Here is a 23,269-nt window from a genome sequence, read left to right as displayed (position 1 = left end):
AGAGCAATAGTGCACAAATAGCAATTGTCAGAAACTAGAAAGATATGTACTGCACAACGTGCTAAAACAACATGAAAATTTATTTGTGCTAGTAGAAAGTATCTTCAAAGATTAATTATTTGGCTCATGATTATTATTATTACAACTCCATGGAGAACTATTGAACATTCCTGGAGGATATTATCCTTGATTTAAGTACTGGAAAGCATTCACTGTAATATGGCATTCTAATTTCCTTTCCTAGTCATCATTATTTGGTAACAGTAGTCCGTTCCTCTAACGGTCTCCGGTTGCTTTTCTGTGCATAATTCTATGTGAAACAGACTCGTCTTTATTTGTGTATCTATTCTCAAAATTTGTCTAAATAATTTTGATTTAGCCTCTATGTCACTAAAAGTAGGAAAAATACAGATTGATAATACCAGTAAGATATAAAGTCATTTTTTATTTCAGAGCAAATGCAGAAGAGAATCGAATAATAATTATACATTTAATAATGATATGTCAAAAGCGCTACCTGAATTGTTAATAAACGTGATTAGATTATCACATGAAAGTTTCTTTTCGAAAATAATGATGGCGTTATTAGCTGCCACATAAATTATTTATTGTGCAAAGAAAAATATGAAGATAAATTAACGATGAATTTTCATGAATCTGCCGACTTAGGTAGCCTTTGTAAAATTCCTTTGTTTCCATCCAATACTACATAATCACCTAGAAAGAAACAATTTTAATAAAGAAAAGCAAGAATAACAGAGTTAATTAAGTACACGATATTTCACAAAATTTTACTGTTTCTAATTAGTAAACACAAAAAATACTATAAAAAATGAATTTAAGAAATATATTTGCATTTTAAAATATGTTAATTCTTGCAAATAAAATTATATGCTTGAAAAGAGACTTCTAACCAAGGTATTGTAAAATATATTTTCTTTGTGATCATTTCAAATAAAAGAAATTATAAATATCGATAAAAATAATTTAATTTCAGGCATTTTTAAAAAATGCAAATGAGATTTTGTTGAAAATAATAATATTTAGTAGTTATTATAATAAATATATTGAATTAAAATATTAATTTTAATAAGTTTTTCTATCACGGATATTTTTCAAAGTATTAGTTCCTTTTAGGTTCCGTATTGTCATCAGAAACATTTATCTACTAACTTTAGAATGACATTAAAAATTTTGATTAAATTGAATAAATTATAATAAGGATCAATTTATAGCAATGAATGGAATTTAATTAGTGGTAATTCAATAATTAATGATAGTATTTATTATACTTAAGATTTTTTAAGCATTTTCTCCAATGGAAAAAAATATTTTAAAAAAATTAAACATATTCATACATACATTTTTTTATTATATTTTAATTTTTTAAACGTTATCTCTAATTAAAAATGAATATTTAAAATACATTAAATAATAAATAAAATTCTTTTTCTTAGAAATTGAGATTTCTTTTAATGAAATTTGTTCTTAGATAAACTAAAAAATGGTCAAAATTTGGTGTAGTAAATTCTATCTTCTCCTTGTTTCTCTAATCATTGTATTCTAAATGAAAAGTCTAAAAAGTGAAATACATAATTTTCATAATAAATTAATTTCTATTCATGCTCGTACTCGATATCTAAGTCAATCAATAATTTAAATAATCAATAATTTAAAAAATTAAAAGAAAATATTTGCCAATTTCATATATATACAAAATGAGAAGAACTATTTCGTGCTGTGGACTCTAAATCTTCAATCACCTAACAAAGGAGCAAAATATTGAAACTCTTAAGTACAGAAAAGTTTATTATACTTTCATTTAATTTAGGAAGATTATAGTTGAAGAATAAAGCTGACTTCAGTTATGAAAGAGATTTGTTATGATTTTTTTTAATGTGAGTGAATTTCAAGTTTGTATGGATATTCTACTTAATTATAAATAAATATTATTTAAAAATTTTCTTATTTCAAATTAATTCAAACTTGTAAATACCTGTTTTAAACAATTGCGTTGCTCCGTGTAACCCTGCAATGCATGGAAGACCATATTCACGACTTACCACTGCACCTAAAATATATAAGAAAAACAGAAATGTAGAACCTACTATCGCTATAATGTTAAAATGTTGTATATTAAAAACTACATACGACAAAAGATGAAACAATTGATGTAACAGCTGAAACTCACTAACGACATATGTTCGTTCGTGTCAATTCTCAACTATAAAATAATTATTTATATAATTATTTTAATTTAAGAACAGATGTACCTAACTTTGTTTGCTTTCCTAGAATAAATAAATTGCTTTGAAAAATTTGACATAAGACAATTCGATGTAATAGTGATAATGGCTTTCTTTAATTCCTCATGTTTCTTTTTTTTGTTAAATTTAGAAGTATTCATTGTATACTTTGACATCAAGGAAATAATTAGCACTTCTTGGTTGTCATTTTTTTTATAAATTTTAAGTTATTATTTTAAATTATTTTTTATTGTCATTATGAAATGATTTTGAAGCATGGCTGGCCTACAAGAAAAAAGCGAAACCATTAGGTGAATTTAATATTTCTAAAATGATAAACTCTTGAAACCTTTGATACATCATTATATCAATCATAAAACATAGGATACAGACATTTTTAGAAACTCAAAGAATCACAAAGGTGACTGGTAATCATAAAAAACAGCATATGAGATATTATGAAATTAACATTGTTTTGAATTGAATGCCATCACACTGTTCGAGATACTAGCACCAACGGCCTTTTATTACAAACGACTTTTAAAACAAAAAAGTTCTTCTTGTTTTAATTTTCAATGAATACATTTTCTCCTTTTTTTGTAAAGGCAGTACCTTCTAAATGAAAACAATTGTTTATATGTGAATGCTCATTAGTTCTCTAATTATTCATTTTTAAAAACAATCGATGAATCCAAACAAATCATCAAATTAATAGAATCAAAGAAAACAATATTTTTAATTGAAATCAATTCCCATCATAATTTTTCCAACTAATATGCAATCTTCAAAATAAAGCTTGCTGTAAAACTTTCATGTTGGTTGCATTTTGTTGTTGCCAGTTTCAGATTTCAACATTTAACCTTCCTTAAGGAGTTTAAATGTCTAAATCTGCAACTTACCTTCCCTTAAGCCTTCCACTTTTGTTAAACTGGACATTATATTTTCATATTTCACTAGGTTTTAAGTTTAATTATTAATAAAATGGGCATTATATTTTCACATTTCAATACACTTTAAACTTAATTATTAATAAACTGGACATTATATTTTCACATTTCAATGCACTTTAAATTTAATTATTAATTTTAAGATGTTTCTTATTTTAGTAAATTTATGATTATATATTTATTTATTGGTTATGAATAAACAGTAGCAGATCTACATTTTGCACAAAATTATGTAAGAGATGCTCGGTGTTTCTTAATAATAAGTAATTATAAGTTACAGTATAAATACTATAATAACTCGGTTAATGTAATGAAAAAGGTACAGTTCTAATCAATGATACTTAACAAATGTTACTATCATTTTAATATATTATATTTTATAAGATTTTTATTTTTACAAATTTATTTGAGAAACAGTTTGGCTCTTAGCATCATTTAATTGACATGCCTGCAATCGAAGTTGCCAAGTCGATATTCACCAATGATATACACTATTTCACCGGAATATGGCAGTAAATTGCTTAAATAACTTATCCAATTGTACACAGATAGAGTAGATGGATATAATGTGTGATTCAACATACCATGCGATATAAGACCTCCGAGTTCAGTGACAACGCCCCCTAAGAAAGGGAAATAGGGCGACCACCCTATGTCAGTGCTGTAAGTCAAAAGTATTTCCCCTGGCTGAAAAAAAAATATTTTTCAATGAAATTATTTATATCATAGGAACACTAAGAGTGGAAGAAACGTATAACAAAAACTTAAATTTGAATAAAATAATCATTTATGTAAAGTTTTTTTTAAAAAGGATATTAACATTTAAATCAAAGTAAAATATTAAGAGAGAAAACACATACGTTTAAAATTATTTGGATGTAAACTAATTAATTAAAACGGTATGAGAGAAAAAATGTTATAATATGCTACAATATTTTTAAATATGAAATTGATAAAACAGTGCTAAAGTTTGTCTAATTCTTTATGAATAATTTATTCATCGTAAAAATATATTCATGGTATTTGAGTCAATTCGAAGGGCCAATACACCGATTGGAATATTTGCAAAAATATTGGTGAAAAACCAAGGCTGCAATAATAATAGAAATTAGTGAGAAGGTCAATGATTAAAGCGGATGAGCCGACTGGCTGGCATAATAAAGATTGAAACATATTCTAATTGATAAAAATGAAGTCAGACGAAAAATATTTCTTAGTAACGGCTAGAACAGAATGTGCTATCCAAAGATCGAGATTGCATGTTGCACATACAATTTTTTAAATGGTGAACTAGCGAAAAAAAATGTCTTATTGAAACTATTATTAAAATTGGGTTTAAGGGCCTTTTTAATTATAAAATATAATTATAAAAAATATATAATTAAAAAATTCGTTTTTTATTTAAATTATGATTAAAAATTAGTAACAAACCACATCTTTAACTTCCAATAAGCTCAAATTAAAGACACACATTTTGTATTCATTTTTAAATATACCTTTAAAAGTGATGCTTCTTCTAAATCCAGAGCTACCCGAACTACACCAGTGGTTATTCCTTGACTAACAGGTATGCCTATGAAAAGATAAATATTTTAATTGACCTATTTAAACAAAAGTCATTTTTTTAATTTCGCTGATTGTTTGTAATTATAGATATAATTTCAATATTAAATCATTCATTATCAAACATTGTGTTAAAAGAATAATGTGCAGAAATGCTCAAGGTTTAAACTGCATATTAGATCATTATATGACTGAAATAATGTTAAAGCTCATTCTTACAAATATAAAGTTGTTATAGGGTAATAATGTATTGAAAACGGACCAATTAATGAATTTCTTTGGGAACCAAACCTACAGATGGAGCAATATAATTTTAAACCATAGATAGTTTGAACAGAATGTTAACACTGGATGCAATAAATTAAATCTTTAAAGAATATCGCCCTTCAAATAGCATCTTCGGCCAATTAAATATAATCGATGTTTTGAAAACTACCACAAGGGAATGTCCTCAATTTTAAGGTAAATACGGTCCTACAAAAAGACAATTGTACCCTAAAAAATTATAATATGAAAGCGCATTCTAATATGAAAGTCAGGAGTTAGACAATGCATGTTTATCCAGATCATAATAATTCCCTAGATACCTACTAACCATTGCAGTTTGGTCATTGATTTTCGAGGTACCTATCTTAAAGAGGACGTGGAATTCGGCACCGTTATTTCAAATGGCAAGAAAGAAGACGTGCGCTTTTTCAAGCAAGAAGGCTATCTGGAAATATGTATAACTGTAAGAGGGATCGATATATATGTCTGTAAGGTGGATAATACATAATCCCCATAAGAGACACTTTATCTGCCATGAAGCTATTGACTTTATTGTCAGAAGATATGTACTATTGTAAAAGGATAATTCTTATGAAATATATGCCTGTAAGAGGAATCATGCATACTCCACATAAGAGATACTTTAACGGTCATGACAATGTTGACTCTGCTTACTCAAGAAAATCAGTACATATATTTACTGTTCAATTGTATAGTTTTATTTATATTCTATAAATTAATATCCATTCAGAATATCCCAATTCCTTTAAAAATTAGGAATAGTTATTAATTTATATAACTAATTAGGAATTCATTAGATATTTTTAAAATTTAATAAAACGTAAAACCTCTTTTAATTTTGTTTGCAACTTTACAATATAAAATTAGTCTACCTTTCATAGAGAAATTATCATCAGTATTCACTTCAATTTTCTTCTCCGCATTGATCTGTTGAAGAATAGAGGATATATGTGTATAAAATTACTTTATTTTCAAAAAAAAAAGGAAAAATAATAGCAACTTAGAATAATAATTTGGATTCGATTTTACATGAAATAAAAGTATCAACAGGATCAATCAAACCAATTTTTTCTAACAGTAGTATTTTTTAATGAAGAAATGCTGTAATTATAAGTATTTTTTAAATTTTTTATAAGATTAACATTAAAATAATTATGCGAACATTTTTTCTGGCTTTTTAAATGTTTTAAAAATAAAATTTCTACATTCGTTTAATGAAAATGTAGTGAAGTAAAGATATTTTATTCTTAAAATGTAGGAACTTTTATATACATCTCTAAGATTTAGATACAAAATTTACTATACGTCTAGAGCATATCAAAAGAATATAAAACTTACCGGTACCGGAAAACCTTTATTTATTTCTGGAAAAATATACTTATCAATAATTGGTTGCCGTCTTCGCCTATGGATAGCCCTAAATATAGATTATAAAATTAATGTGTAAATTTAGATTAAATGATTGCACAAGAATTTGGCAAAAAATAGCACAATTAAAAGAAGAAAAAAATCTTTATAGTCATCTGAAAAGAGATATTAAGTGTAAATAGCAACAAAAAAATAATAGTGATTTCATATCTCAGTAAAACTTTTAATATGATATTAAGTGCATATCAAAATCAAAAATAAAGCAAGACAAGTTTTTATTAGTCGCAATATCTATCAGATATGCTGTACGATATTATATAAAATTTTCCAGCTATAACTCGCTAAATATAGCAGTCCACAAAATTCCATTTGCAACACAACAAAGCAAAAACTGAATATTCAAGTGTCCAACTGGTTCGCCTGGAATATTAGCTGTGCTTGGTTTCCTTTAAATTTTTTACATGTAGTTTTTAATTCATAGTTCCTCCAGTAAAGTATTCATTGTTTTTAATTTCAGATATAAATTTAAATAGAACTATTTTAGTAGCTTTACACCTAAGCTGCTCTATGTCAGCATTAGACTTCTTAATGTTGTCTCCATACATCAAAGTTGCATGTTCCAAACTCTATACAAAATTATTTTTTAAAAAAATGCCAAAATTACAAAATAAATGTGAAACAGTGAAATTAGTATCACTAAATTTTTTAATGGTGCAAAATATATTTTTTGGTTACTACATTTTCGAAATTTAGGACGGGAAAATTGTAAGATTTCACTTCATTTTCTCTTTCTTTTATACGATGTACACTAAAAAAAGGGATAGTAATCTCCAAAAAATTCTACTTCGTTATTTTGACGACTCGACCCCTTTTCAGACGTCTTTGTGTTCGAAAAAAATAATTTTTGAATTACGCTTGTTCGCATATATGTCTGTGAAATCCAGAAATCAAAAGTGCATTGAATTATATGGAATTTGATATATACTTTTACACCAAGTTTAATTTTATCAAATTGCAATTGATTTGTTTTGTAAAGGCCAAAACTTATACACACTCATCCTTCTTTAATATTAGTAGAGCTATAAGATGACTGCTATTTGGCGAAAATGTTTATGTTGGCGAACATTCTGTGAGCATGGCGATGAGATATAATCTTAATTTTAAATATAACCGAAGATTGCTATTATGGAAGGATTAAAAATGAAAGGAATCTAAATAAATACGCTCTTTTGAAAAATTAAATGAAAAATTTCAATTGATTTATTTTATTGTTAATGTAGATCCAGATTTCATTCATCTTTTCCGATCCTCAAAGATCATTAATATTTATATATATATGCAACTATATACCAATTTTTAACCCTTACATGTAGTGAATCTGACTTTCTCATCGAGTTATTGAATTTTTAATTTTGAAGCTGCAATTAAATTAAGGTTTTAAGTGATTTAATGTTTAGAAATAACTTAACTCATCATCTTAAATGCTCTTATATTATTTTAGGAGTCAAAGTAATAATAACTTACCGAAATAGGATGTGTCATCTTATTAGAAAATTAAGTAAATTCGCATGTCAGGAGGTTAAGTGAAATCTAAACGGTTTTTCTACTCAAATGTTGCTTCTAAAATTCTCAAGTTTCGGTTGTTTTAAATCTCAAAATCTAAAATTTCATTTAACAATCGTCTTAATTTACTTGCTGAGACGAATTAATTTACTTACTACTTTTATCCAACTTTTTTTTTCTTTCTTTTTTTTTTTTTTTTTTTACTTTTCTTAAAAGTGGAACCTGCAATATTTTAAGATTTGAAGTTCAAAGTTAGGTTACACGATGCAACGAAAGTTCAAAACAATGTGTAAACCTCTGAATTTTGAGGTACTAAATTTATCAAATTGTAACTTTTTGATAATAGATGTTAATTTGAAAAGGGTATTTCAAAACAATTGTAGAAGCTAAATTAAAAATTAATCAATGCTTTAATGATTCTTTTTCTCAATAAATTGAAATGAATATATGAAAGCATTTTAACCCAATATATTACAAGGTATTTTATCATTGTGATTAAATTCAAACCAATTTTAATATTTCAATAAATCTGTCTCTTACATGCTTTACAGTGTTAAAATTGCGATAAACATTATCTTTTGTAGCAAAAAAGGAAAAGAAATAAAGAAATGCTTTCCTGAGAATCAGACTTTTTACTTTTGTCTTTATTGATATGATAATATTTATGAATTTGCATTCTTTTTGTCCATTACATGACGTAAAATTTGTAAACGGACGGATTGATATGAATCCAAAGACTGCCACAATCGAATCGGATTAAAACAAGGATATAATCTAAAAAAACTACCCTTCTTTGATGTTTTACACTGGGATACTCGTATATTTTTATGGCCCTCACAATAAATCGTAAAAAAAAAAAATTGGTGTCTTACGTATAATGGAACTTGGCATAATTTGAAAATTGCCAAATAAACCCGCGAATCCAATCACGTTCGGAAAATCTTGGCATCTTATGTCTAATTGAGTTCGGCGATCTTGTCATGATTTGGAAACCGCCAAGCTAACCAGGCATAATCTAAAATCTGCCAAGTAAACCTGAGAGCCGTCAAAATAAACTCGTCTCACAAAAAGTTCGAATCTTTTATTATACACTTTCTTTTATCATCTGTGCACTCTGAAGATTCGAAAAACTTAAAAGTGAGTATTATCAAAGTAAAGTTCAGAAAACTTATTTTCCTTGGCAAAAATTTTTTAAATGGCTGTTTGCTAGAATAAGACATTTTTCCTGATCACGGTGAGCACATATATAATTTTGTGTTTAAATGTATTAACATTAATGTGATTTCAGTGTAAAATTTTTAATTAAAATTACTTCGAAATGATTTTCGGTGATCTCGTCTCTAGTAACTCCTTTATTTCTTCCAAATTCATGAAAAAGAGCAGGTCTTCATCGGGAATGCGACCTTCCTGAACCATCAGCTTGGCGAGTCGTCTGTATCCTTTTCGCCACTCGTTCAAGACTCGCATAATGATGGACTGTTAAATATAATTTCATCATTTTGGTAAGAATCTGTTGTAGTATAACAGTAAATATTTTAAATATTCGTGTTTTATAATCAAAGACAATGGAAAAATGAAATATTTCGAAATTCCCTGGATTTTTCGCCAATACAGCCCTAATTCCAAAGTGTGAGAAAGCAGTATGAAAACAGTATAGAATCATAAGCGGAAAACATTTGCACCTCAGGAATAAAAAAAAAGGAAACTGTGCAGTCTGAATAATAATTTCATTTGAATTTGAATTTAAATAGAATTTCTTTATATATTATAATTGATTATAATATATTAAGTAATTTTCATCTTTTTATTTTAATTAAATAATTTTCACCTTTTTATTACTTGAATATAGCCAGAAGAATTTTTTTCAAAGAAAATTCAAACCCAAGACTTTCATTTATCTATTATGTTCATGGGCATAAATGGAAGTCGTGAAATTGGAATGTGATCTGATTTTAGGGCTGCCACAATAATTTTTAAATATAGGAAAGGAAACTTATCGTCTTATAAATTCTTAAGAAAAGGAAAATACCAGCTTACTTCCTTTATAGATAATAATTTCTTTATAGATAAGTATTTTTTTTAAATTTAAGTATAATAAGTATTTTTTAATCTAAATGATAATATTATGGAAAAAAAGCAAGTTTCTTCTATGTAATAAGCATGTGTCATACTTTACACTATATTAATAATCTTAAATATTAAATAAATCATCGTAATAAGCATGCGTCATACTTTATATTAATAAGCTTAAATATTAAATAAATCATCGTAATAAGCATGCGTCATACTTTATATTAATAAGCTTACATATTAAATAAATCATCGTAATAAGCATGCGTCATACTTTATATTAATAAGCTTAAATATTAAATAAATCATCGTCAGATTGTTTTATTTATTTATTCATTATTTCTCCATCAACATGAAAAAATAAATAAATAAAGATACAGTTCAGCTTCTTCTGAATTTGTGAATTTACTAATTTTTTTTCACTTAGAAATTTCACATCAGTTAAATTTTCGGAGAAAAAAAATATGTCAGTTACCTTTATACCCAGAAATTGTTATAAATAAGAAATTGATTCACTGTTAATTGTCAAACAAATGAGCGCAATGTTTTTAGCGGTATAAAGCTAATTTATACAAACAGAAATAAACAAAAAATACTAAAGTCATTTGCCTAAACCAGAAAAATCTTCCATAGTGAAAGAAATATTTACTTCAATATGGGTATTGTTTAGTATGTAAGATTAAATTTTAAAATTCTGTTAAAAATAGATATTTATTTAAATACCTTCGACCATTCTCTATTTTTCACAGCTTTTCGGCATAGGGGAAGAAACATTCTTAAAGCGAATCTGAAAATAATGCAGAAACTATTAGTAAACATCGCTATAGTATTTTTTTAAAAATTTAATAGTCCTAATTTTTTTCCCATACTTGCTGCTGGAAGTCATTGGACTTTTCAATCCTGAAATCAATTTTTCAAAGTCTTCTTCTTTTTTCTCAACTTTATCTTCTGTAATGTTTCCAACTAAATTCTGTGAAAAAAAGATTTTAAATCATTATTATCATTCTTTTCACATGAAAAAGAATTTATTTCTATTATTTCTGATCCATTTACCATATTTCCGATAATTTTAAACAACGTCGGCTGTATTGATGGCATCTATATAAACACTTTTTGACAGCAACTATGTAACACTTTTTCTAAAATAAATATTCCATAAAGCACATTTACGCCTTTGCAGCAATCATGAAAATCTTACGGCCAAAGTATTTTTAAAAATTAAAAAGTAAATGCCCTTCTTTTTTGGTTTCAAATGAATATCTAAAACTCCGGCTTTGTTAATTTTTCTATATTCTCAAATAATCTAAAACTTGACGAATATTGGGGTTTAAAGAAAGTATTTATTACCAAAAATAACTGTGTGTAATGAAAAATCAAAATAAACTAATACTCACCTGTAATAACTTCACAAGGGATTGCGGATCCGTTTTCCAAGTTAAGGAATGGATATCCATCTATAAAAAAATATCATATTATTGTCATTCATTTAGAGTCATAACAAATCAGTTTCAGCTAAATAATGATTTCAGAAAAAGACAATTGCCTTAACCCTTTAAAGGGCCATTTTTTTCTAGTCATATTATGTTAAAATATTTTTAGGCTTAAAATTAAAATAAGAAAAAGGATTCATTTAGCTTGTTAGATAATTTTAATTTGATTAATTAATTAATTTGGTTAATTAATAATTAAGTAACAAATCAAGACACACCATTTTGTCTGAGATAAAGAACTGTAGCATCTAAGTTTCTGACTTACAAAAAAAATGTGTCAGAACTTATGCCAACCTACATAATTTCATACAAAGATTGATAAATTTGGTGGGAAGCACACTTCCCTCGGCCTTAGAAAGGGTTAATGAGGAAAAAAAGTCAATCTTTAACTTAACTAAGAAATTCGGGATTCACATTCTTTCGTTATGAAATACATTGAAAGAATCGTTATGAAATACATATGAAAAAAATGTAAATACATATCCGCGAATAAAGATTGTAAAAGTAAAATAAAAACAAACTTCTCTTTAAAACAGTTGATATTCTTCTAAGAAGAGCAAAAGTAACCAGAATACAAATTTTTTATTAACTTTATGATCTTGATTTGACGAAAGTATATTGATTGAATTTGCATCATTTCAGCTTTTGCATTAAAAGAACTTTTTAATAGAGAACAGAGAAATGAAATTTCGGAGATAAATAAACACAAAATTCAGAAAAGGCAATATATTCTTCTTATTATAAGCGTTAAATATCAATCTGGATATCGTCACGAATTTGTAATATTGCTTTCCTGGGCAGTTCATTTCCTGAAAAATTGAGAGTTTTCAAGATAACTCTTGAAGTTTGCTGAGTGAAAGCTGACTCAATGACACCCGGCTTTGGGGTCCTTTTGACGACACGACGGTGAATTAGACGGTTTTAGCGACAAAAATGAATTGCACAGAAATTGTTTGAAAATCTTGGCAATAGCTCCATTAAGGTTCGAGTTCCAATGCTTCTTCTAGAATATTCGATGCCCTGTCATAGAAACTATAAAAATATAGCATTCAAAAATGAGTTATCGTTAATAATCAGTTGAATTTAGCGTAAGCGAGTAATTGAATGGATGAATTCTCTCTAAGTGCGTTGTGATATAACAGATATTCAATGGCGATTTTTTTGCTTGGGGAAGCGATGATACCTTGTATTCATATTTTCATACAGAATAAAATTTCTTTATTTGTTACTGAGTCTGTTGAACTTTTCATCACACAATCAATAAATGGATTTGCTATTTTTTCTAACAGTATTAAAATATCTTGTAGGTAGAAACTCAAAGGACATGAAAAGATCAAGTAACTTTAATTATAAAGCGCAACCAATAATCCTTGCTAATAATTTGATGTCAAAAGGTGACCAAAACAATAATTGTAATAAAGTGCCAAATGCAATGTTTATATTGAATTCATATCTCACACCCCCAACTTAATTAACTCTCCCGAAAAAGTCTGCATAATCATGTACTCCTAAAATAGCTGCCGGAAATCTGGCGACGAGTTAATATTTGAATTGAGTCTCATAAGAGGGATCATTTAGATGTCTAAACAAAACAAAGAAAAGAATTGAAGACTTGACAGCTTAGAGATCATAGATCTAAATTAACCCTTTCTAGGGCCGTGGGAAGTATGCTTCCCACCAAATTTTATATGAAATTATGTAGGTTGGCATAAGTTCTGACAAATTTTTTTAGTAAGTCAGAAACTTAGATGCTTCAGTTCTTTATCTCAGACAAAATGATGTGCCTTGATTTGGTACTTAATTATTAATTAACCAAATGAATTAATTAATCAAATTAAATTTATTTAATAAGCTAAATAAATCCCTTTTCTAATTTCAAGCCTAAAAATATTTTAACATAATATGACTAGAAAAAAATTGCCCTTTAAAGGGTTAATGTAGATTGTGATCCAATTCGTTGACATAGAGAATTCACATCTCGAAAATGCTCAATTTCTAAAAACTTATTGCACTTTAACTTCATGAAATCATACACGTATTTCCGAAAACTATTTGGCTTCCTACATTTCAGGAAGCCATATAACTAGACCTGAAAACTATCTGATTTCCCTTAACCTGTAGTTATGCATGCTGCCAAATTTGCATTAAAATTTACCCCAAAATGTGAGACACAAAAGATATTTTTCTCATCTTCATAATGATTGGATAATGCGCTATTAGAAAAATATTCACGTATGATAGTTCTTCTGAATTAAATAAATTTGCTTTTCTGTAATAAATATTTTCGTCTAAATTTGTGATTAGTCACTCTAAATTCAAAAACAAAGTTATCTCTACAAATTTTGTATATGGAAATTCTGTGTATGTATAGATGAATGCAAAAGAAATGTTTTGCTAATTTCTTTTACACTACAGACGTAAAAACATATTTTTAATAACTTTTTACCTTCCCTCTCCACAGAAAAACTAAAGTGTTTTCATATAATTTTCCACTTTATTTAAAGAAACTTTGAAATGGAAATATATTTTGGCGCAATATTTGGGGTATATAAAGTCCTGCTCCATTTTTAGAACACAATGTAGCCTGCGGTTTAGTCCATTTGAGGGTAAATATAGAGTTTCTAGACAGTTATAATTAAGCACATAGTTTCAATTGGAAAAATGCTTAAAAAATTCCCTAATAACAAGTGTTGATATATAATATCTCCAAGACATTTTGTATACCATATAAATATTGTTCTGTAATTTATCATTAACTAAAATATACTTTGAAGAATTATATTTTATGTTGTTTGCATCAGTAAATGTACTAATGCAAACATTTTGAATTCCATATTTTTAAACAATCCACTGACCCTATAAGTAATAATTATTAAAATATTCTTGACACATCAAAAATCCAAATAAAATTCTGTACTTTTACGACCGAAACTAGTTGAGGTACCGAGTATTTAATAATATAATTGTTTTAGACTATTTAGCAAGCACCATTCATTAATTTGCGGAATTTCACCCGTTGGGTATTGAAATAGCATAGAATCGCTCAAAACAGTGATATTCAAAGCTTCATAACTCAGTTAATTTTAATTTAAGAAAGCCAGAATCGTTTGTTGTTGTTGTTTAGAGTATTGGTATGCAACGAATATTCTACTAAATGTGATAAATAGATTATCTATAAAAGTTTGAATTTGAAATGTTTCCATTGGCCATATATTATCTTAAACAAACATGTTATTGAGACTCAATTAGGGTGACGAATGAATAGTTGTTTGACATCGTCAAAACCTTAAAGTACTTTTAAGTCGTTTCTTTTCTTAAAGTCTTTAAAGTCGTTTAAAGTACTTTTTAAAAACTGCTAGTACATAATTATCTCTAACAATCCATAAATCAACTATAGAGCTTCAATTCGGGGGATATTCAATATTTATTTTTTTACTTTCCCTATTTAAATATCAATAATTAATACTATAACAATTTTTTTTTTTTTTTTTTTTTTGTAACACACTCTGTATTTAGTCCATTTAGACTGCATTGGATTTGGATTTTTCTGGTTCAATAGCTATTGTTTGACTGTTCTGCTTCAAAAAAGATTTCATTTCAATTTAAAACAGTCAAGAAAGGTAAAGCAAAGGGGTACTTTAACCCTTAAAAGGCCATTTTTTTCTAGTCATAATATAGTAAAATATTTTTAGGAATGAGACTGGCTTAAGGAAAGTGATTCATTTAACTTATCAGAAAAATTTAATTTGATTAATTAATTTATTGTGTTAATTAATAATTAAGTAACAAATCAAGACACACCATTTTGTGTGAGACAAGGAACTGTAGCATCTAAGTTTCTGTCTTATTGAAAAATTTGTCAGAACTTAAGCCAATCTACATAATTTCACCCAAAGATAGATGAATTTGGTGGAAAGCATACTTCCCATGGCCACAAAGGGTTAAAATGCAATCAAGATTTAAATCAGTGGATAAAACTTTATGGATTTTAAAAATGCAAAGGAAGAACATGTGCCATACGAAGGAAGGAAAATAATGGAATGATACAGTCTTTTGAAAAGGTGCAAACCCTGGCCATTAGTATTTAGGAATTCTGACAATGTATGTCTGACAGATATTTGACAATCACATTGCAAACTCCATGGTGATTGTTCCCCTAAAAGCAAGATCTATTTAAATGGTTGTCATATAAAACCACTAAACTGAAAGTATTGTTTGCTGTTAGCAGCTCTTGGGTTATTTTGTAAAACATATGTATTTTTCTAACAAGGACAAAGCTCAAAAGGTAAAAAATAATTAGTTCCTTTCATCAACATAAATTATTAAAATCATACTTCTCTGAAACATCGATGGCCGTGCTTTATCAAAAAATCCCGATACCTCTCACCCGCAGTTGTTGATGATGTCTCTAACCATCGCAGGGCTTCCTGGAAATTCATAAAAATGTAGAAAGTCAGTATGACTGTTGTTTAATGATGCACCAAATATCTCCATTATTAAAAATGTTTTAAACACTTGCCTCCGTCTTCATACTTTTGAAGTCTTCTGGGGATTTTTCTTTTAAAATGAAGTACGCTAGTCGCTATCAAAGTAAATTGTATTATAGAAAACTCAAATAAATAATGACTAAAAATTCAGATTTATTATTTATTTTAAAAAGTAAATTAACTTATTTTCTCTTTTAATAATTTTCTTTGTGAATAGAAAATCAACATATTTGTTAGCTTTCATCCGTAAACTAAAACATGCATTTTATTAATTAGCATTAAAAAATCTGATATGATAAATTCTATAACTAACTGGATGAAAAATTATTTGATTAGATTAGTATAAGTATATTTGAAACAATACCATAGAAACAATGTCAGAAAATCAAAGTGGATTTTATTTTAATATAAAGAGATTTATTTTGTTTCTGTTTATTCCTGTAGAAAGTTTGAAGGCAGAGTAAATATATACTGAACAAAATAGTTTTACTTAAAAAAAGGTTTTTAAATTGTTTAGCCAGAAACAGGACGAAAGTTGTTGAAAGATTTTATAAATGTGGAGCAAAAATAATTTCATCTTTTTTTTTTAATTGAAGTCTATTTCAAGAATAATATGAGATTAAGGTTAATTAATAAGGAACCTTTACCTATGAAATATAGTCAATTATTAAATATCTGTTGATTTTCTGCATTATTTAATATTAAGGAAAATATCTGAAATCCAAAAAGACCAAAGAAATACAAAATACACTTTCTGCTTTTGCTTTCATATATTTGCCTTCATTGAACAAACATCAACACGTGAAAATTTTAACGTTACCTTCTTTAGTTGATATATGTGTTGATCTATAAAATTGTCCTGTGAATCGGGATTATAAAATTATTTAACAAGGATTTTCAACTTTGGAAATGTTGATGTATGTGTAATGATATTTTAAAATCTAATTAAAATCTTAAATAATTTCCCAATTTTTATCCTAATTTATCCCAATTTTTATCCTAATTTATCCCAATTTTTATCTTAATATTAACTTTGTTCAAAAAAAGTTTTCTTATTTCCTGATCCAATTCCCGCCTTTTTTTTTAATTATTTTTAACATGCGTTCTAGAAAACTGACGACTTCAGATTTTCTCACGCTCCTAGTAAGGGAGTAAAAGTCCTTAATGCTTACATCTTTAAAAAAAATACCTAAGATTCCTTTCCTACGTAACAAATTGTCCTGATTACCTCCATTGCAGCAGGGACATCTGCACTCTCCACTCCACTGGATGTGGTCACTAGTTGAGAAAAATCACTGTAAACGTCGGTATTGATTTCTGTTTCGAAATGAAAAATTGAAATTAAAAAAAATAGATATAGGTCATTTGTTAAAAATATAAAATAAAAAAAAATGATTAGAAAATCATCTGACGGAAAGATGATTTCCTTTTATAACTGATATTTGTATTACCCAGACTAAATATTTTAAACTCATATCAAAAGATTAAAATTTTTAATTCTTGATTTAGAGATTATAATGAAATTATTTCGCATACTTGTGCGAAATATTAGTTTTATTTGAAAATATTTTCAAAATTCAATTTTTAAAATCTTTCATTTATTTTGTTGGGATGCATTTCTTCACCCCTCATTTTTTCACCAACACCTCTTCTTCACATTCTCATATTATTTACTACACCAATAATCTTATTAAACTGCTTGAACCATTTGCTTATGAGCTATACTTTCGGCTCAATAGAAACTTTTATTTTAAAATTGGTTTTCATTTCGTGTAATTTTGGTTAAATATTTTTCCATAAAAATATAATTTATCATAATCGAATTCAATTTTTACATTTTTTTCACGAAATGCTGTTATTGTAAATGCCGCTATCGAAAGATTCTTAAAGTTATTACAAAACTCATAACTTTTCAATTTGATTTCATTGCTGTCATATTTAAAGAAACTATTGAATCATTTTATCTCCTCTTTTCATATTTCTTTAATTTTTTCCTAATTAAGATTAACAAAATTATTTTAAGATCTAAAATAATTTTACTTCCTTGTGGATTTAATAATAAACTCTCTGGCAGATTTTAAAATGTTCAACACAAACTTTTTTTATCCATGATCAAAAATATATTCTTCCAGTGTCTTTCTGATCTCGCCTATAAACTCATATTTTTCAGCCTGAAAAATTTGGAGAATGTTGAATAAATGCAAATCAGATTGGATAATAGTATCTAATAAACATGAGAGCACAGCTTCGTTTCGTAGTCAAACCTTTAGTATGTGATCCTCAGTGAATGAATCTTTATGTTATCATGGTGAGAGAACGCTTCTATTCGTGAGTCACTTATGGTCGCTATTCTTCTATTACTAACTGAAACTGCTCGCATCGTTAGCAATAAAATTCTTTTATCGCTCAATTTAAAAGTTAACTAAATCTTCCAAATTCCATCAAAAGATAACATTGCCACACGTGCATGAATATATTTTCCCTGGTGTGTCGCTGACCTTCTGTTTCCATTCCTAAGTTTTTGACACCTTTATTATTGTAAAGAAGTTGAAGCCATTGTTAGTCACCAACCATGGCTTAGGTGCGAAAAAGGCTCATACCTAAGATCTCTCTGCAAAGAAAAACTTGCATTCACGCTTTGCACCTGATCAGACCCTAAAATTCTATGAGGAATTGTTAATACAATTTGTTGACTTTCTCGCTGCTACACATATGTGGACAAAGTTAACTTTATTGTTTAATATTTGTGAAAATAAAATTTTGGAATTGATTTTTTTTTCACTAATTTCCTGACATCTAGAGTTCTGGTAATTTGTACAGATCAATGTTTTCGAACAATATTTTAATGTTTTCATAATCTTCTCTTAATCCCTTAAATTTAACTATATTTTGAATCTATATAATCTGTACTGCATAATAATGAATATAAGAAAAGATATTCATACATAAGTTTCAGCATTTTAACACCCTAATAAAAACAAATTTTTAAAGACGCATTGATTCAGATAAAATTTAAGTAATGGACTAGAATTAGAAGCTGGTGTTTAATCAAATTTTTGAATTTCATAAAGAAATACAAAAGCATAAAACTATATATACTTTAAGTAAATTGATATCCTAAGGAAGTTCAAAATGGATTTTAATTTTCAATGAATGTTTAAGAATTTCTTGTGCATGAGATGCATTGTAATTTAATTTGCTAATGAAATAATTCTCAGATATATCATATATAATAAATTTAAGACATATGATAAAAAAAACGAGTTTCTGCATTTTAGTACGCTAATAAAAATTAGTTTTAAAAACTTTTTATATCATTCTGTACGATATATTTTATGTTTTGATTTATAATTCACTATTATAAATATCATGAAAATTGGCAATAAATGTTACTTGTTTTCTTCAATAGATGGCGCCACATGTATAGAATCGCAATTAAAATTAATTAATTAATATATAATTTATAGTTCTGAAAATATTTTTTTAAAAATAAAGTATTGGCATCGAGAGCTTGTAATTGTATGAAATTTCAGAACTCTTTCACATTAAAAAATAAAGAGAAAATGGATTTTAACTTTCTCTTTTTACAAGCACGAGTCAAGTTATTTGGTGTTAATCACCCAAAATCTATTTAATCACACATTACAAAAAAAAATTATAATAGCAACTTATTCTACACCTACCTCCAACTGCTTTTTGTAAAATATTAAATATTATCAAATTCAAACAGCATGAAGCTTCAGAACAAACAATATGTGTTCCCATTGGCTGAAATATTTAAAGAAATAATGATGAATATAACTTTGCTTGCTTTAAATTTAACAAAACTTCGTTAGTAAGGATTCATTTACAAACCGTGCTCATGCCGGTACAACAGGATATCAGATGATCGAATAACTCTTGAGAGTTGTTGAATTTAGTAGAAGACAAAGTGTATCCTCTATAATTTTTATAAAGTCGTTTTAGCTTCGCTTTGGCACCATAAATCATCTAGGATGAAAATATTGAGATGGATTAAAGTACAATAAAGAAGTAATTTTTAGTATGTAAATGAAGAAGATAAAATTGAATTTAATTTAACATGCAATAAGTAGATGTTGTTGTTGTTGTTGTTTATGACAGTTGTGATAGACAAGACGATTGTAATCCTAGTTTTAACATCTCCGTAGCGCCATCTAGGGCCAAGATACCATGTTAACTACTCATATGTCTCAGCCCTTTTCACTAGGTGGACTTCATTCATACATTTCATTTACGAAACTTAATTTAGACCTGACTCAGAGAACGATCACCTCTGATCCAGTACCCCCTGGCGATATCATCTCGCTTCGGAGGACTTTGTGGTTAACGATAGATTTATACGTGCATCAGCCACTCTGTACACGGAAAGTCTTTGGCCAGCAAGGTGCGGACTTACAACCCAACGGATGCGAATCCAACTTCCTATCAACCAGATTATCCCGGCCTAAAAATGCTAATTCTTTTGGCAATACAATATATAGAACCATATCTATTTTCTATATGATTTCGTATTCATTTAGATAATCATTATACTTTTGACGCCAGGTGATATTAAGGTATTATAAATATTCCGAAGATTGAATAATTATTGAGATATTTTGGCGTATCATCAACTTATTAATTTATTCAATAAACAAAGAATTACTATAAAATTTTTGAAATCAAATTATAATTACAACTTTGCCATAACTATTGAGAAATCATATAGGTCCTTCTAAAACTTTTGTCTAAGAACATACAGGATGTTCGTAAAATTGTTTTGACAAAATAAAAGGGTTGATAGTTCCGAACAATACAAGCACTGTTCACTATGATACCTAGTATCTTATTTTCCTATTGCATGTTAAAAAAAATGATAAAAACTTATGAATGGTTTTAACAAATACTTATCATCACTTCAGATACTATTTCGTTCACAATGGAAAGATAGAACATTACTAGAATATCATTTTTAGAATTATCGTATACACATTAGATAAGAAAAGCAGCTACACCGAAATTTTCCAGTTGATTAGCTTATTAAGATTTAACAGCAAAATTATGAAAGCAATTCAAGCTCCTAAATATCATCACATCCTGAATACTTCAGATTTTTATTATGCTAACAAACTTAAGCCAGCAGCGTTAATACGTGATAGCGGAAATTTTTATTAAAATCAACTGCTCGATGGCCATAAAAGCTTTCGTATATATATATATATATATAAAAATTTCATAAAAGATGACGATTATATTTGTATTTCTATTAAACTCTGCCTGTCATGTAAGTCGGAGCAAATTTTGATACAATTAAACTCTCATCACGATTCAAAAAATTCTAAAAAGGAGTGCTTGCTCTAAAATATTACCTGCCATTTTTATCTCATAATGTCCTTTTTATCTCTCAAGTCCTTGCCACTTGGCTACAATACAACCGTGTTTATTTCAACTGAAAAAATCAAGTATTGCTGTCATGGAAATATTAATAAATCCAGTATGTGGAGTTATTTTTAAATGAAAGTAATAGGATTGAGTCGGTACCCAGAAAAAATGACTTACATGCAAAAAATCAGAGGACATGATGAACGGAATTACCGGAGTAATGTGAGTTCATTAAAAAACTAATTTAAATGACTATATTGTAATTTATTGCCTAAAATACGTAAAAATGCAGATATTTATGCTATGTTGAATAAATATGATAAAATATAATTTAAACTTTAAACAAAAGTCTATTGTTTAGGTCAAACTAATGTTTCTGATATCCAGATGTAATGACGTTTTTTCCTTTAATCTAGCATGTCTATGTTGGAGACAATTACTGAAAGTTTACTGCATTCACGAGATCGATTTATTTCCCTACGATTTAATAACTAACACAGTAAGAATCATATAAATTAATAAAAGAATTTCTTAAGTGATTTTAGTATTTTCTTACCCTGTAAAATAATTTTATGTACAACCCATTCGTGAAAAGTTTCACTGGTTCATCACTAAATCTTTCCTTTGCCAGTTCATAAAGATCATCGTCGTCTATTATTCTTCCAAAGAGTGCTACGCCACTTATTTCTGCTTGGGTGGGACTCTCATATGCTTGAGGAAAGAGCTGAAATTTTTTTCCCTGAGTCAATTCGATGTATATATTATTAATACAAAATATTTCTATACAGAATTAAAAACTTCTGGAAGGAATAAATTGTTCTAATATTCAATTTGACCTTGGATATAATAGCGGTCGAATAGAAAATTCTCTAATAATACCCACTGACCTAGTAGTATTTATTTTCTTAAGCTGGAAAAATGGTCAGATAGCGATATCAACACCTGTGAGATTCTCCGTTTTTAAATTATGAACGCACGCTGAAGGATAGTTAAATCTCAACAACAAATTTTGAACCACATAAGACCTTAAAAATGTTGGAATATTTGGTTGAATCGAATTTCGAGCATGGATCTTTCCAGTTTCAAAGCCAAGATATCATATCACAGCAATCCCAAACACATGAAAGAATATAAAAACTTTCATGCTATGAAATATCATCTTGAGGAGGTAGCATGAAAACAACACTTCTTGAGCTAAAACAAACATTTAATCTACCTTATTGAGATATTATTCCTATGTAGTTTCTCTTTCTTTTCGAACGCATGAAATGTTTCGAATTCAGAAACAAACGAAAAATAGATCACCGTTGTCAAATTTTTTTTAAAAAATCAGTCATCAAAATCCGAAAAATTAAAATTTCGAAATAAATTTTTTCCGCGATTTAATGTTTTTGTTTTGCATTTTTAATATTGATATATTAAAATAATTGTCGATATGGTAATAAAAAATAAATAACTTTATTTGTATTATTACACAAGTCATCTCAGACGACAAGTTGGATCTCCAGCCATGTTTAATTTCAAATAAATCTTTCTTTTTATAGTTCCCTTCTCAAGATTCTTCCAAATTTTCTGATATTAAAGCCATATTATTTTAATTGTTCTTATCAAGTTCTGCTTTTCGAGAATCTTTCTAATGAAGACAGTGCGCCGTAATATCATAGCGCTATTAAAAACACAAACGTGCAATTAAAATATCTTATAAATTTATCAATCTTATAAATTTCTCGATATTGTAACTTCACTATTTTATTCGTCTTGTAAACCATACAGATACTAAGCAGAATAATTTCTCTTTAGTTTTCGAGAATTGAAGAAAATCACTTGATTAACCATTTGATGAAACAATAAAAATGATTTGAATT

The 23,269-nt window shown here is 27.5% G+C and overlaps 1 protein-coding gene across 1 annotated transcript in view; it reads right to left on the bottom strand.

Moving 5' to 3' along the window:
* Window positions 1–506: 506 nt before the first annotated feature.
* LOC129968246 (putative phosphoenolpyruvate synthase) overlaps window positions 507–23,269 on the bottom strand; it is a 60,854-nt gene continuing 38,091 nt past the window's right edge. The window contains exons 25-40 of the mRNA XM_056082101.1: window positions 21,961–22,128; window positions 19,878–20,012; window positions 19,706–19,790; window positions 17,251–17,339; window positions 16,051–16,117; window positions 15,870–15,997; window positions 11,440–11,499; window positions 10,915–11,015; window positions 10,769–10,832; window positions 9,288–9,451; window positions 6,383–6,461; window positions 5,917–5,971; window positions 4,690–4,766; window positions 3,778–3,880; window positions 1,997–2,071; window positions 507–717 (exon numbers count right to left, since the gene is read on the bottom strand). Of these exons, the coding sequence (XP_055938076.1) occupies window positions 650–717; window positions 1,997–2,071; window positions 3,778–3,880; window positions 4,690–4,766; window positions 5,917–5,971; window positions 6,383–6,461; window positions 9,288–9,451; window positions 10,769–10,832; window positions 10,915–11,015; window positions 11,440–11,499; window positions 15,870–15,997; window positions 16,051–16,117; window positions 17,251–17,339; window positions 19,706–19,790; window positions 19,878–20,012; window positions 21,961–22,128 (1,518 nt within the window). The 3' untranslated portion in view covers window positions 507–649. The remainder of the gene's footprint in view (window positions 718–1,996; window positions 2,072–3,777; window positions 3,881–4,689; window positions 4,767–5,916; window positions 5,972–6,382; window positions 6,462–9,287; window positions 9,452–10,768; window positions 10,833–10,914; window positions 11,016–11,439; window positions 11,500–15,869; window positions 15,998–16,050; window positions 16,118–17,250; window positions 17,340–19,705; window positions 19,791–19,877; window positions 20,013–21,960; window positions 22,129–23,269) is intronic.

The sequence above is a fragment of the Argiope bruennichi genome, chromosome 5 (assembly GCF_947563725.1).
Source record: "Argiope bruennichi chromosome 5, qqArgBrue1.1, whole genome shotgun sequence".
Classification (NCBI taxonomy): Eukaryota; Metazoa; Arthropoda; class Arachnida; order Araneae; family Araneidae; genus Argiope; species Argiope bruennichi.
Note: the sequence above shows the minus strand (reverse complement) of the source record. Positions and strands in the feature narration are given on the sequence as shown.